Here is a 15529-nt window from a genome sequence, read left to right as displayed (position 1 = left end):
AATGGAAAATGACAGCGTCAAATCTCGACTTCGCATTTTATACATTTAAACTTTTATTCTTTTAGCTGAAAGCTTTAGGCATGAAATTTAAAAAAAACAATCGTGGCCAAACCCTCCATTCTCGTAATATCTAATAGTGATATTAAATAAATCGTCTTAAAAAGAGGATTTATAATCGTTTGTCTTCTTTGAATCTTTATCAGATTTAATTGAATTTATGTGCGGATGTCACAGCAGTTCTGGCAGATTTTCTGGGCACATGGATACAATGACAGAAAACTCTGCACTCAATAGATTCAACTAGAACTGCTCAATTTAATTCTCTGATGAATAATATGAATATCTCTAAGGATTACATTTGGAACCTGACATCCTGCACTGTATTTTTGCTGTTTAATGAGCAATTTTTGATGGTGGAGGTTAGAAGAGGCCATCCTAATTGCCTAACTAACTGTTGAGCAAATGTTGAATAAGCCTGGGACTCAAAATTGCAGCCCCAATGGATCTAGCAGTGTATATTGCTCTGAGCTCTGTTTTGTGATTGCTTTGGTTTGAGCTGATGCAAGAAGTGGAAATATTTAATGGCAGTAAGATAATTGACAAATGGCCTCCAAACAGCCTGTTTGTGTGTTCCAGCATTGTTGGTGATTTTGTTAGAGGTGGATATATTTTGCCTTTCTTTCCTGCTAAGATTTAAGATTCTATTTGTCTAATGTTTAGTTAAGTAGTTCTTGAAGAAAATGATTTACATACATAATAAAATTGTTGTATCAACGTAAAGGATAATGTACTCAAATCAAGTCTCCTTAATTTCTCTGCCACAGTTGTACTTCTGTCATGCTTTTTGACTAAGATTCTGTCTTTAAAACAGAGAATTTAGACCAAAGTGCTCCAGAATTCTGTCCAAAACCCATTGTTTATATCACTGCAGGATTGTGTGCCTTCAAGAGTGGGAAGCAATCCCAGGTACGGGGCAGCATATTGATCACCGCCACAGTTAGGGAAGAACTAAACGTGTGTTTTGACATCGACACCTTCTGTTCTGACGAGAGGAAGCACAGGTGTCGCTTCGGATGCGCCAAATCTAAGGTAAATAATAGGAATGTCGGATGTTGTCGCAGCGTGCATACGACACAACTGTCAGATGAAGAAGCAACAGCATCTGACAGTCGTGTCGGATGCACGCTGCGTCAGTGTCCGACTTTCCTATTACTTACCTTAGGAAGCGAAGGTTTCACGTCAGATGTGCTGAATCTCACGCCCGAACGGAAGGTATTGGATGATAAAACGCCTGTGTAGTTCTACCCTTAGTGAACAGCAAAACAACACAGGTGCCATTTTTACTTAAAGGAGGGGTTCACCTTTAAGTTAACTCTAGTATGTAATGGCCAATTCTAGGCAACTTTTCAACTAGTTTAATTTATTTGCGTTCTTCTTCTGACTCTTTCCAGCTTTGAAATGGGGGTCAGAGACCCCATCTAAAAACAATTGCTCTGTAAGTCTACAAATGTATAGTTATTGCTACGTTTTATGACACCTCTTTCTATTCAGGCCTCTTCTATTCATATTCCAGTCTCTTATTTAAATCAATGCATGGTTGCTAGGATAATTTGGACCCTAGCAACCAGATTGCTGAAATTGCAAACTGGAGCGCTTCTGAATAAAAAGCTAAATAACTAAAAAAAACACAAATAATAAAAAATGGAATCCAATTGCAAATTGTCTCAAAATATCACTCTACATCATACTAAAAGTTAATTTAAAGGTGAACCCTTTAAGCACCTGGTATGTAGAAGAAAGCATCCCCCTTAAAGTGATACTGACAATAAAAAAATAATTCTTCAAAATATTAATGTGCATTAAAAGTTACCTATAGCTCAAGTTGATCGTTTTTCCTTGATATGTCTGTTTTTGTAATTAATTGTTACTTGAAGTTCCTAGACCTGACTGTTTTGCCAACCGGGCTGTCCCTTCTCAACATGTCCGTTAGAGTTTCTAATACTAACAGACTACTGAAGTTCACATATGGCAGCCTCCTCATAGAGGAACACAGGGGATCAGATGGGTAATGTAAAAGCATCTGCAAATACCTTTATGGCAAAATTAGAGATAGCATTCAAACACAATGTTATAATAGATTAAAAAAAAGGTTTAATTTCAGTTGTCTGGCTCCTGCTGCAATCTGAGAATTGCTGATGGGCCAGCAACTCAGGGGTTAATTATCCTGTCAGGTCACTGCACTGAGGCCTGGAGGAACAGAGCAGCATGTCGGCAGATCCCCCTCCCCATTGCATATTCTGTCTCCCTATCACTGACCTGACCGTAAGTCACAAAAAATATGGGTTTCCCCTCAAGGTACCCAGTAGGTCGTTTCATGTTTGGACAGTTTATTTCTATTGTGCTTGGGCACTGTGGCTCTGCTTATTGTATTTTGAGTGAGTGCCCATACCCCATATGTGCTTAGAGGCACCAAATTGGCTCAGTACTAACCCATTGCATCCAAAAGAATGTTTGCTGCTAAACAGGTGACCAGTAATGCTTCTGTTTATCAGCTGCTCTAGATAAGAAGAACTGTAGGAAACGTTGCACCCCTTTTTACATAATACGCTAGTGTCTAACCATCCCACTTCCTTCTTCTTTGAATTGATGTATTTTTATATGGATGAGTGTAAGCTGTCATTATGCATTTCATAGTAGGCTGGAGTTGGCAGCTGTAGTTTCCAGGATGCTGCCTTTTGAATTGCTAGTGTGCAGAAAGTCTTATGTGAATTTAATTATTCCATAGCTTTATAATTACTGATCACTATTCAGTTCTATAATTATTGTTTCATTCTCCCCCGTAATAAATGTTTAATGACCCTGAACCCAAAGAAGATTGCCTATTCCCTTTATCATGTAATGTATAAAAAACCATACACTATTTTGCTTCTAACTCAAACATAACATGGGCTGCACTTACAGCCTGTTGCTGAAAGATAGATAGATAGATAGATAGATATAGAGAGAGATATATAGAGAGAGAGAGAGATAGCATTCTCACTTTGACAAATGCAGCTGTATGGGAAGCCCATTGAACTGCAGTAGAATAGAATGTATGCTAAGCCCATTGAATACAGGGACAACCAACCGTACACAAACCATACAACTACAATGCATGTGCGTTTTTGTTTTTTTTTGTGCACTGTACAGCTGTTTTCAGGTCACCAAACAACTGCCCATGGGCAATAACCCATAGCAACCAATCAGCAGGTAGCATTTACTGGTCACCTGTTTAAAAACAACCATCTTATTGGTTGCTATGGGTTACTGCTCCTGGGCCAACTTAATGCTTTTTATTCCATTAGGGTTGTAAGTTCTTGTGACTCCCCATCTAAAGCTAGCAATACACATACTGAAGTCATTGTTTAATTTATGTTGATAGAGGTCTGACCATCCTGAACAATATTCATGAAATATACTTGTGAGCTCCATATCTGACAGAGCATGATGTATTGGAAGATGAGGAAGTAAAGAGAAGTCAACTCTTCTCTCCACTTGCTGCTGTTCTGATAAAGTCTTACAAGCAGAATAATTTGAAAAATGTGGGTTGATCAGTTTGATATAGTGTGGGGTTGGCCCATGTATGGCCGCCTTTAAATGTTGCATTTGTGGCTTTACCACTTGAGCTTAGTTACAGATTAAAATGATGGCTTTGAAACTGGGGCTTTACTCCCAGTTTTATTGAGCGTCTTTAGCTATGCTAACGGATTAGAACAAACAATAGTTCATTTTTCATTAAAGGCCATGTGAAATGGGGGCTGGGAATTAAATGACATCTGCATATATGAACATTGTATAGGTTACTGCGTAAAACAGTCTATGACAGAACAGATGGGATGTGAAGTGCCATTACTGCGTATGATTAAAGGTTGGACAGGGGCCCTTACGAATCATATTATTTTTAGTTAACAGGATTGAAAGCAAGCTCTTGGTTTTTGCATACAGGGTCCTGGGTGAGGAGCAGATGGTTAGGAGAAGCGTCCCTCTAGCTTTTTCAGCTGCTCAGGGTAGCTTAGAGGCCACCTCTGGTAAAAACAAATGCCAAGCATCTTCGGGGTTTAATGCTGAGCTGTCTGACTTAACTAATTACACATGGAAATGCCTTTATGTAAATAAACCTCTCCATAAACCCACCATTGACCTTCCTGCAACTACATGAAGGTTAGATATTTCCCCTTGACAACTGGTCCGCTCCATTTCTCTACCAAGCAATGCTTCCTCTGCAACAGCGTCTTGTGACACTTTGCTGACAATTGTTCATAAAATAAAATACACAGATATATAGTGGCTTAAATCTAATCCAAATGGGATCTATAGAGTTGCATTTGTTTTATCTTGAGCCATACAGATCAGGCAGGAATTGCTTGATTTCTCTTCAGCACAGTCCAGCCAGTTCCAGGACAATACTGAACAGTGTAGCTCGGCAAGCTCCTGCAAGATGCAAAAATGTGGCGGTTCAATTTTTTACTTTTATTTACAAAGGAGACACTAATTGACATTGCCAGAGCTATCTTGTTCATTGAAGTATCCAAATTCCCACTTTATAAAGGGACCTTCCACTAACCCAAATCCCGTTGTCTGCAATGTTTTATGGCAGAACAATAATTGCTACTTATCTAAGTAGAACAAACTTCCCAGGATTTCATTAGCCACTTTTGTTTGCTTCCTTTATTTACAGGGGTGCAGAAATTGCTGGGGTGCAGTTAACCAATATGAGCTATACTTATGCTGCATGGCATGTTGTTTCCAGACACACATTTCACCCTAATGCATTCTCCTGACTACTGAATTTCTTATACCCCAAAAGTGTTGCTCTAATTACTGACCATGCCACCCTGTTTGCCATATGCCAGGGAAGGTTTTCTTACAACTCAAAAGCTGCTAAGTGGTCAAATCCCAATGTGCTCCCCCATGCTCTCCTTTGTTGTTCTTTTAACACCAGGACTCTGCAGAGGGTTTCTACAGAGTCAAAGAGGAACGACAGCTTATTTCAGTGGTATTCCGTCCTGGCCATTTGTAAGAAAAAAGGTTAATTCTCCCTTGAAGAGAATAAACAAACAATATAAAAATCCAGAGAACAGCATAAAAGAAACGCCCGCATTCAACTAAGATGTAGTGCCTGCCATTCACAAGTGTGCTTTTGGCAGCAAAAAGGTTAAGAAACTAATATGTTTGTTAATGCTTGTTTAAACACTGTTAATTAAGCAGTGACCTCAGTGTGAACTGTGCCTGGATACATAATTAGTGCTTTAAGTAAAGAAAGCATCTAAATGTGCAGTTCCTTAAATTGGTTTTGTTTACATGCATCACTAGCATTCAAATCTTGCAGAATTTGGTGACAGCCCAAGCTAGAAATGCATGTACTTATTTAGCCATATTGTGTTTGGTGGACTCTGTTTCAAATGATGGATCCATCATTTGAAACAGAGTCCACCAATCACAATATGGCTAAATAAGTACATGCATTTCTGCTGAATAAAAAGCTACATTTAAAAAAACAATACAATTTGCAGTTGGGCTTCTTATTTTTGTTTTTTTTGTTTGTTGTTTTTTTAAATGTAGCTTTTTATTCAGCAGCTCTCCAGTTTGGAAGTTCATGAATTATAATGTTGCTACTACCCATGTTACCCTAGCAACCAGGTAGTGAGCTGAATGAGCGACTAGACGAATAGGAGCATGGCTGAACAGAAAGATAAAGTAATAGTTTTTTTTATTTGAAAGCTGAAAGAATACATATAAAGTTGGCCATAGACGCAAAGATCCGATCGTACGAATCGAGGATTCGTATGATTTTCCGACCGTGTGTGGAGAGTCCCGACATTTTTCGTCCGGCGGAGATTGGTCGTTTGGTCGATCGGACAGGTTAAAAGATTTCTGTCGGCTACCGATAATATCTCTGCATGTATTGCCGATCATATGATTTTCAGTGGGAGACTGTCACTAGCTTTTGTTGGACATAACTTTCGTACGATTGCTGTCAGGGGCAGAACATCGTCTGATCTGTTTTTTTTACTACTTTATTTGATCTGAATGGTTAGTGGCAGGTGGGGAGATGGGGAAGTCCAATCGTTCGAGGATTTGAACGATCAGATCTTTGCATCTATGGCCAGCTTAACTCAATAGTATTTTCTTTTAATTAAGACCAATGTAAAAGTTGCTATGAATTGGGTATTTGTTTACATAAAGGTGAGCTTCCCTTAGTGTAATGATACATGGGATGTTTTGTTTCCTCTACTCCAGCTAACATACAAATCACCGCTGGGAATAAATTTGTGGCACAAAACTGCCTGAAGTTTCCTTGCAAGGAAACTTGGTGCTAATTCGGAAAGTAGCCACACAGTGGCAATTCACTTGCTGGTGGAAAGGAAACCAGGGATATTTTGTTACTTGCTGTAACCAAGATTATACGTGGCCAACAATTTTCCAAGTGTTGCTGCCCTTAAAGTACCTTAGAATTTGCGTTATTGATATCTGTTTATTTTACATTATTCTGTCCCAGTAGTAAATTTTTTAAGGGGCTTTGCTACAGCAGCAAATACCTTAGAATTGTGTATGTGTCATAGCTTACTTCCCTAGGTTTCTAAATTTGGTTTTGATCTATAATTTATTCATGCAGAGTAGTTTGAATCTTGAAAGTCAAATCTCTGCAATAATAACAATTGTGGTTGATGAAGCGTTCTACAAATCTGCCCACTATTATATTAAAGACTGGTGTATTCTTTTTATTTTGACTGTGTAAGCAGGTGGAGCCAGTTACAGAATCACCAGGTGGAGCTAGTTACAGAATCGCACCAGATTGTAAATGTGTAATATGTATTTATCTATTAAAACTTTTCCTCACAAGCCAGTTTGAGTGTGGGAGGCTTTTGCAAAAAGAGGTTTAGAAGTAAAAGACTGCTTTCTATTTGTGGCTGTTTTTCTAATATTAAAGTCTACATTTTGTTTTTCATTTTCTCGTTCTCACTGAAGCAGCCCGGGGACTGTCACCATCTCTCTGTAAACTGTTCTAAATCAATGATGCTTTTCTTATCTTTGGTTTTGCTGAGCAAAATCCCAGAGTTTCATTAAAGTAACAGTAACATCAAATAATAATAAGTGTTTTAAAGTAATAAAAATATAATGCAATGATGCCCTGCACTGGTAAAACCGCCGTGTTTTCTTCAGAAACACTACCATTGTTTATATAAATAAGCTGCTGTGTAGCAATGGGGACAGCCATTTAAAAGAGGGAAGGCTCAGGTTACACAGCAGATAGCAGATAAGCTCTGTAGAACATAATGGTGTTATCTGTTATCCACTATTTAACCTGTGCCATATAGCCTTTTTTCAATTTCCTTCATTGCTACACAGCAGCTTGTTTATATGAACTATAGTAGTGTTTCTGAAGCTACACCCCTGTTTACCAGTGCAGTGCAACACGACATGATATTTTCATTACTTTAAAATACTTTTTTGGTGTTACTGTTCCTTTAAATGCAGCTGTTATAATTGATACAATAGTTGCTAAAATTCTACAAATGCTGTTGAGAAATATAAATTTATCTAGCAGAGTGTAACCGTTCAGAATCTACATCTGGATTACTGATGGAGTAACACACCCGAGGCAGGAAAAGTAAACTTTTAAATTTTTGGAAAAACAGTCAAAAATAAACCATGGAAATCAATTAAGAAAAAGCTTTACTTCTGGTAAAGCAATCTGAAAACTGAACTGAAGAATGTTTGGAAGGTGAACCGCTCCTTTACATGAATACCACATTGTATTTGTTATGTTGGACTGTGCTTTTAGTCTATTGATTATTCATTTGTGTTTTTTTTTTCTCCATCCAGGTTTTCATTTGAGTGGCACAGTGACAGAGCCAGCAACACAGTCTGATCCTGAAACCATCTACAAAGTGGCCATTAGTTTTGATCGCTGCAAGATCACCTCAGTCACTTGTGGATGCGGGAACAGAGATATATTCTACTGCGCCCATGTAGTAGCACTGTCTCTCTATCGCATCCGCAAACCGGATCAGGTCAAACTGCGTCTTCCCATCTCAGAAACCCTCTTCCAGATGAACCGCGACCAACTGCAAAAGTTTGTGCAGTATCTCATCACAGCCCATCACACAGAAGTTCTTCCAACAGCACAAAAGTTGGCAGATGAAATCTTATCCTCTAACTCTGAAATTAACCAAGTACACGGTAATTTTCTCTTGCTCTTTGACCTGTTTTTACATTGTTTTCACTCTGATTAAAGTGATACTGACACTAAAAAACTACTTTTTAAAATATTAATGTACATGAAATGTTACCTATAGGTCATGTTGATAACTTTTTGCTGAGAGGTTTGTTTTTGTAAGTTATTGTTAGTTGAAGTTTTTAAACCTGACTGTTTTGCCAACCTGACTGTCAGTTAAAGTTTCTAATTCTAACAGACTCCTGCTGCACAAATATGGCAGACTCCTCATACAGAAGCATGGGGCATCAGAAGAGATGCACCGAATCCAGGATTCTGCCTTTTTCAGCAAGATTCGGAATCGGCCGAATCCTTCTGTATGGCCGAACCGAATCCGGGGCGGGAGGGAAATCACGTGACTTTTTGTCACAAAACAAGGAAGTAAAAATGTTTTCCCCTTCCCACCCCTAATTTGAATATGCAAATTTGGCTTTGATATTTGGCTGAATCTTTTGTGAAGGGTTCGGCCGAATCCAAAATAGTGGATTCTTTGCATCCCTAATTTCTGGTGTCAGTATCTCTTTAAGACAAGGGGGTTATGTGGTCCTCATATGTAGGGATGGGCGAATTTGACAGTTTTGTTTCACCAAAAATTCGCCGCCTGCGAAATGTCAGAGACGCCCATCTATGGGAGTCAAAAAATTTTTGTCGTGCATCTTTTTTTTTTTTTTTTGGCGCACGCCGCCATACAAGTCTATTGGCGTCATTTTCACAGCAAAACAAGGCGAAAAAATTTGCCCATCCCTACTCATATGCTGTTGTGTTTTTTCCTTCGTACTCTACATTATTTATTGTGGGAATTTACAAAATTGTACGAAGACCGCTCAAATGATTTTTACAGTAAGTGGTTTAAAACCATGAGAAAACACACCTAGCTACACACCTGATTGATGGGAACATGATTGTAAGTGCAATAAATACTAGTGATAAATTAAGTGTAAAGGGAATCTGTCGTCATTTTCAACTTTTTTTTTTTTTTGCCTATTTCTAAAGAGTACACCTCAAAAACACTGTCTTTCAAATAAAATGTTAATTCACAATTCAATACATAAGTTATTATTATTATTTTTTATTTTGCCATATCTTCCATATCTGCTCATTATATATTCCTCACGTGCTGCTCTAACAGCAGGCACAGCATTACCTGAGTGCTTGGAGGCAGCAGCTCACTGATAAAAAGCCAAGTTGTACTGTGACATGAGGAACTTTCTGTGTACTCCCCTTCCCCTCTCTGCTGTGTATTCCGCCTCCCCTATCTGTGATGTCAGGAGGGGAGTGGTCACATGGTCTGCAGAAGCGACTGCTTTCACTTGGCTGGTTACTTGCAAGATAAGGTGAAAGAGCTGTGACAGTGTTCCCTCTGCTATCCCATCCCAACACAGACCTTGCTCAGTGCCTGCAATGTTTATTTTTGATGGACTACCTACTGCCTTCTCTCTCTCTCCTTTCCTGAACTATAGAAACCAGCCCCAAACTATTTAACCCTTCCTACACTTCATCCTTCTCAGTTTTCCTGCATCCACAGTATGTTCTTTTTTTCTGTTCCCTATCACCAGCCTTGGCAGTGCATTCCTGTTATGAGGTATAAATAAACCATAACTGAGTACTATTTGTAGAACCTGCACTAACTCAATGATTCCCAATGGCACTCTGCACTGCCACAGCTCTGCTAACATTTCCTAGCCCACCACTGCCTTTCTCCTCCCTGCCCACTAAATGGCCTTCAGACTGGGCCCCTTAGCTCATAACAAGGTTACAGATATATAGAAACATTGGGATAACAGTCACCCTGCATTAATTCCAGGAGTACCCAGGGTACAAATAAGCACTCACCCCACATTTCCCCCTAACTGACCTTCAGACTGGACCACCTTAGTGTTAGACAGAGAAAGTTACGACAGTGCATATTGCATGCTATTATTACACACTGAAAATAGTGTTTTAGTGCCCCATAGCAAGTACAGTAAGGTACTGTATAAGTCAATTCCGTCCAAGGCTGTGGAGCAAAGCACTGGTAACAGCAGGCAGACACAGAGCTCCTCCCAGTCCAGTCAGCAGAATCCTTCTGAAGAAGTAGTTATCTTGATACCTGCCTATTGTTCAACTGACAGGCTGACCAGACAAGGCTCTGTTTCCATTACAGCAGCTGGTAGGGGGGGTGATATCACTCCAACTTGCCGTACAGCAGTAAAGTGTGCCTGAAGTTTATCAGAGCACAAGTCACATGATCTGAGGGCACCTGGGAAATGTCAAAATGTCTAGCCGCACAGCAAATTTCAAAATTAAATTATAAAAAAAAAATTTGCTCTTTTGAAAAATGAATTTCAATGCAGGATTCTGCTGGAGCAGCACTATTAACTGATGCATTTTGTCAAAAACATGTTTTCCCACGACAGTATCCCTTTAAGAATAGAAAAAGACCTGTACAGCCGTTTGATTTTTGTTGTTATGGTAGAAGATTTGTTTTGTGGTTCTGAAATCCCCATTTTGGCCATACCATAACCAATGTTTGATGAGGGCAAGCATAATTTTTCTTGATGATTGTGCTAATTTCGTGTAAATTCCTTGCATTATAGCCATCTATTAAAAATGCTGCATCTGTAGTTAATTTTTATTTGGCAAGCAATGTTCACACTGAGGGTGTCACAGCTGTTCTGTTTTTAACTGTTAATCTCTTTTGCCAGTTTTAGTTAATATCGACTATAATCTCGACTCTTGCCTTTTCTTTTAGGTGCCCCTGATCCAACAGCTGGCGCAAGCATTAATGATGAGAACTGTTGGCATTTGGATGAAGAGCAAGTCAGGGAGCAGGTGAAGCTCTTCCTCTCTCAGGGAGGCTACTACAGTTCTGGGAAACAGCTCAATTCCATGTTTGCCAAGGTACTTTGGTTTTCAATGGTTTATAAAACCAGGTATTACTGTGGGGACTATTTTTGTTGCCCCCTTGTCCTTAAAATATTTATTTGAAATCCAATTTTCTCAAAAGATGGAAAGTAAAAGGTTGTGGGGTATTGTTGTTTGTATTTTTTAGGGGACATTGTTGTTGTGATATCTCTATACAAGTAATGAAACTGCTATCTACTAGTAAAATGCATTACTTAAAGGAGAACTAAACCCTAAAAATTAATGGCTAAAAATGCCATTTTGTATATATACCAGCCTAAAGTTTCAGCTTCTCTATAGCAGCAATGATCCAGAACTTCAACTTGTCACAGGGATCACCATCTTGGAAAGTGTTTGCGACACTCACATGCTCAGGGGGCTCTGAGCAGCTGTTGAAAAGCTAAGTTTAGGGGTCATCGCAAATGATCAAGCAGAAAATTGGCCTTTAATATAAGCTGATGCTACATGGCTGATTATTAAATTCTGATTCTAGTTGCACTGGTTTCTGTGCTGCGATGTAGTTATCTGTTTAATTACTAATCAGCCTTACATTGTGACATGTATATTCTATGTGTACTGTATATTTTGAGTCTCAAAGCTCAGTAACTGACAGCAGCATAGAGCATGTGCAGTTTATCAGATGTTGTGCTACTGGGTCATCTTTGGAGGCACAGATCTCTCCTGCTAAAGGGCTTTGATTCGCTTGGGCTGGTAGAAGCTCAAAACATAATGAACAACATCTTTAAAGGGAAAACATGTTTTTTTCAAAACACATCAGTTAATAGTGCTGCTCCAGAAGAATTCTGCACTGAAATTTCTCAAAAGAGCAAACCGATTTTTTTATATTCAATTTTGAAATCTGACATGGGGCTAGACATTTAGTCAATTTCCCAGCTGCCCCTGGTCATGTGACTGGTGCCTGCACTTTAGGAGAGAAATGCTTTTTGGCAGGCTGCTATTTTTCCTTCTCAATGTAACTGAATGTGTCTCGGTGAGACATGGGTTTTTACTATTGAGTGTTGTTCTTAGATCTACCAGGCAGCTCTTATCTTGTGTTAGGGAGCTGCTATCTGGTTACCTTCCCATTGTTCTTTTGTTTGGCTACTGGGGGGGGGAAGGGAGGGGGGTGATATCACTCCAACTTGCAGTAAAGAGTGATTGAAGTTTATCGGAGCACAAGTCACATGACTGGGGGCAGCTGGGAAATTGACAAAATGTCTAGCCCCATGTCAGATTTCAAAATTGAATATAAAAAAAATCTGTTTGCTCTTTTGAGAAATGGATTTCAGTGCAGAATTCTGCTGGAGCAGCACTATTAACTGATTCATTTTGGAAATTTTTTTTTTCCCCATGACAGTATCCCTTTAAGTAAGCTTAAATTCTCCTTTAAACCCAATTGTTTAAAAATAGATTTGTGTGCTTTCACCTGTTCTCATTCTGTGTGAAGATTTGGATTTTTTAAAATGCAGCTATGGGATCTGTTATATGAAATGCTTGGGACCTGGGGGTTTTCAGATCAGGTGTTCTTTCTATAATTTGGATCACCACACCCAAAGTCTAAAAATCATTTAAGCATTAAATAAACTCAACAGGACTGTGCAGCTTAGTTTGGTTAAAGTACAAGGGACTGTTGTATTATTACAGTGAATAAGTAAATAATTTTCAGATACATGTATGAGATCAGTTATCCGGAAACCGGTTATCTGAAAAGTTTTGAATTATGATAAGGCTGTCATCCATAGACCCCATTATAATTGAATAATCAAAATTTTTAAAAAATTTTCTTTTTTTTTAATAAACAGTAGCTTGTACATGGTCCAAACTAAGATATAATTAATCCTTATTGGAGGCAAAACCAGCCTATTGGGTTTATTTAATGTTTACATTATTTTCTAGTAGTCCTTGGGTGTGAAGATCCAAACTATAGAAAGACACGTAATCCGGAAAGTCCCAGCTCCGGACTATTCGGCATAATAGGTCCCATACCTGTATTAGAATCATTTGCTTAAAATAGAGTCTATGGGAAATGGCCTTTCAGCAGTTCGGAGCTTTCTGGATAAAGAATCCTATACCTGTATAAAAATGTGTTACTTGTATTTTCCTTAATAAATCTTTTTACAATAAAGCAGAATTTACAGATTGACAGTGTACCTATTATTCTCTCCCTCTTAGGTTAGAGAAATGCTCCGTATGAGGGATTCCAATGGTGCACGAATGCTGACATTGATCACTGAACAGTTCATGGCTGACCCTCGGCTAGCCCTCTGGAGGCAGCAGGGTACAGGAATGACTGATAAGTGCAGGCAGCTTTGGGATGAGCTAGGTAACAAATTATTTGCTTGTACCCCAGGTTGTTCATTTACAGCACCGTAGTCCACTTAATAATTAAAAGGTCAGAATTAATAAAAGCTTAGGATGAAATGCCAAAGAAATCATGCATTCCTTGACCTTTGTGATGGTTTTTATAGCACAGCAGTATTTTACTTGATAAATATACACAAAAATAAAATGTTATGTTTGTTATGCGCCTTGTACGGTAATTCTCAAGCTTTATAGATTTAAAAAGTTATACAAGGCCATTTAAGTTAATGCAGATGCATGAGAAAAATGTGCATAATTTGTGTGTAGACACAATTTTGTACATGATGCAGTCTTTCTGGTGAATGCATATATGATTGTGCTTCTAACTTTAATGTTTTCTAGCTAAGGCAAATGTCTGTCTGTCAGCCTTGTTATACAATCAGTACATTTATTTTGCTGTTTTCTGACTTAGGGGCCCTTTGGGTTTGCATTGTTCTGAATCCTCACTGCAAACCAGATGAAAAAGCCTGCTGGCTTCGGCAACTGCGAAAGTGGCATGACATGGATGTCTGCCCCTTAGAAGACGGAAACTATAGCAATGACCTCCCTAACATTACCAATGCTTTACCACAAAATAACGGTCACGGTAAGTTCTTGCAGAAAATCTAGCTCAACAATTTTAGTCTCTGGACAGCATGTTGGTGCAGTATCAAGGATAATAAAATATTTTTTAGAAAGTGTATTTAAAAAAAAAAAAAGAAGTAAAGTAATGTTGAAGGTCATGAATATGTATTAACCAAGAGCAATTGCACATGGACATTTTTATTCAGTTTTACTAGCCCAAACATACTATTCCAGAATGACAGACAGTTGCACTCCATTGCCCACTGCAAAACTTTCAGACAGCTGTTTGAGGGCAGTAGAAGTTGGTTTTGTGCATTTTGGCATTATGTGTTTGAAAACTGCCTGTCCATGATTGCCTTAATGTTTAAATAAAATTGGTAGACATTTACCCCGAAATAATTCAAACCTTTATTGCTGGAAAAAGGTGACTTAATTAAATATTACACAAACACTGAATATGATTTTGTTCAGGATTATCTGTTTAGTGTATGTGTGAATGATCGCTTTGCTAAAATCAGGGAAGGACAGATTTGTTCTGCTCAATAAGCCTGCAGAGGACTTTTGTTTGACCCATGCCATCTTTTTCCTCTTCATATGATGAGCAGTATAAATCAGTGTTTGAGGCTTTGTTAGGTGCACTTGTCCTGATTGTCCTACTTGCAATGCTCCTCTTAAGAGGACAGGAGGTTGATTAAAACTGTGTCTACCTCCCTACTGAGCCAGGATTATGGAGTTCTGCTCCATAAGCAAATTATTTTTCAAAAATGATCTTAAACTGAAAAAAATGATCCATTTATAATGGCAGATTTTGCACTGAAAGGGTCTCCAATAAATGTAATTTTTCAAAAAGAATTATCCAAACTGAAATGCTCCAGCAAACATTTTTATTTCCTTTCTTTAGATTCTTTAGTAAGACCCAGAAGAACAGTATTTACCCGGGCTATTGAAGGTTGTGACCTGCACTGGCAAGATAGCCACTTGCAGAGAATTATAAGTAGTGACTTCTATATGTCACCTTCCTTCCAAAGAGATGGAGAGAGCTTACTCTTCAATGCTCAGGGCCAACCCCTCTGGTTAGGTAAGTGTAAATATTTCAGTCTAAGTAAATCCTTGTTAAAAGGACATCTTGTTATAAAATGCCTGATTCATCTACCATTTCATCATTTCCGTGACAGCTTCACAATAGAACAATTGTCATAACATTAAATAGTGACAAATAGAATAGATGTCATAACATTACAAAGTGAGAGTATAGTGTCTTGCTAATGTTTGCTGGTCTGTATATTGTACATTGCCCTTAAGTGAGCAGTGTTTATAACCTGCTATAATGAAATGCTTTTTGTTAATTTGCTGCATAACTGTATGTTAGTGAATGGTGTCTATGTATCTTTACTTGCGTTACTGCAGCCGTGTTTAAGAATTAACCCAAATTTCTCTGCTTATTTCTTCCCTTTTTAATGCAAC

General features: G+C 38.4%; 1 protein-coding gene across 2 annotated transcripts in view; it reads left to right on the top strand.

Annotated features, from left to right (window-relative positions):
- The window catches only part of LOC108715559 (zinc finger SWIM domain-containing protein 5), a 48378-nt gene that overhangs the window by 20946 nt on the left and 11903 nt on the right, over positions 1 to 15529 (top strand). For both annotated transcript variants that reach the window (XM_018260835.2, XM_018260836.2), the window contains 5 exons: positions 7867 to 8223; positions 10989 to 11137; positions 13313 to 13463; positions 13914 to 14087; positions 14967 to 15143. In XM_018260835.2, coding sequence (XP_018116324.1) covers positions 7867 to 8223; positions 10989 to 11137; positions 13313 to 13463; positions 13914 to 14087; positions 14967 to 15143 — 1008 coding nt within the window. The remainder of the gene's footprint in view (positions 1 to 7866; positions 8224 to 10988; positions 11138 to 13312; positions 13464 to 13913; positions 14088 to 14966; positions 15144 to 15529) is intronic.

Source organism: Xenopus laevis, chromosome 4S (assembly GCF_017654675.1).
Source record: "Xenopus laevis strain J_2021 chromosome 4S, Xenopus_laevis_v10.1, whole genome shotgun sequence".
Lineage (NCBI taxonomy): Eukaryota > Metazoa > Chordata > Amphibia > Anura > Pipidae > Xenopus > Xenopus laevis.
The sequence above is the reverse complement of the archived record's forward strand: the minus strand, read 5'-3'. Positions and strand labels throughout refer to the sequence as shown.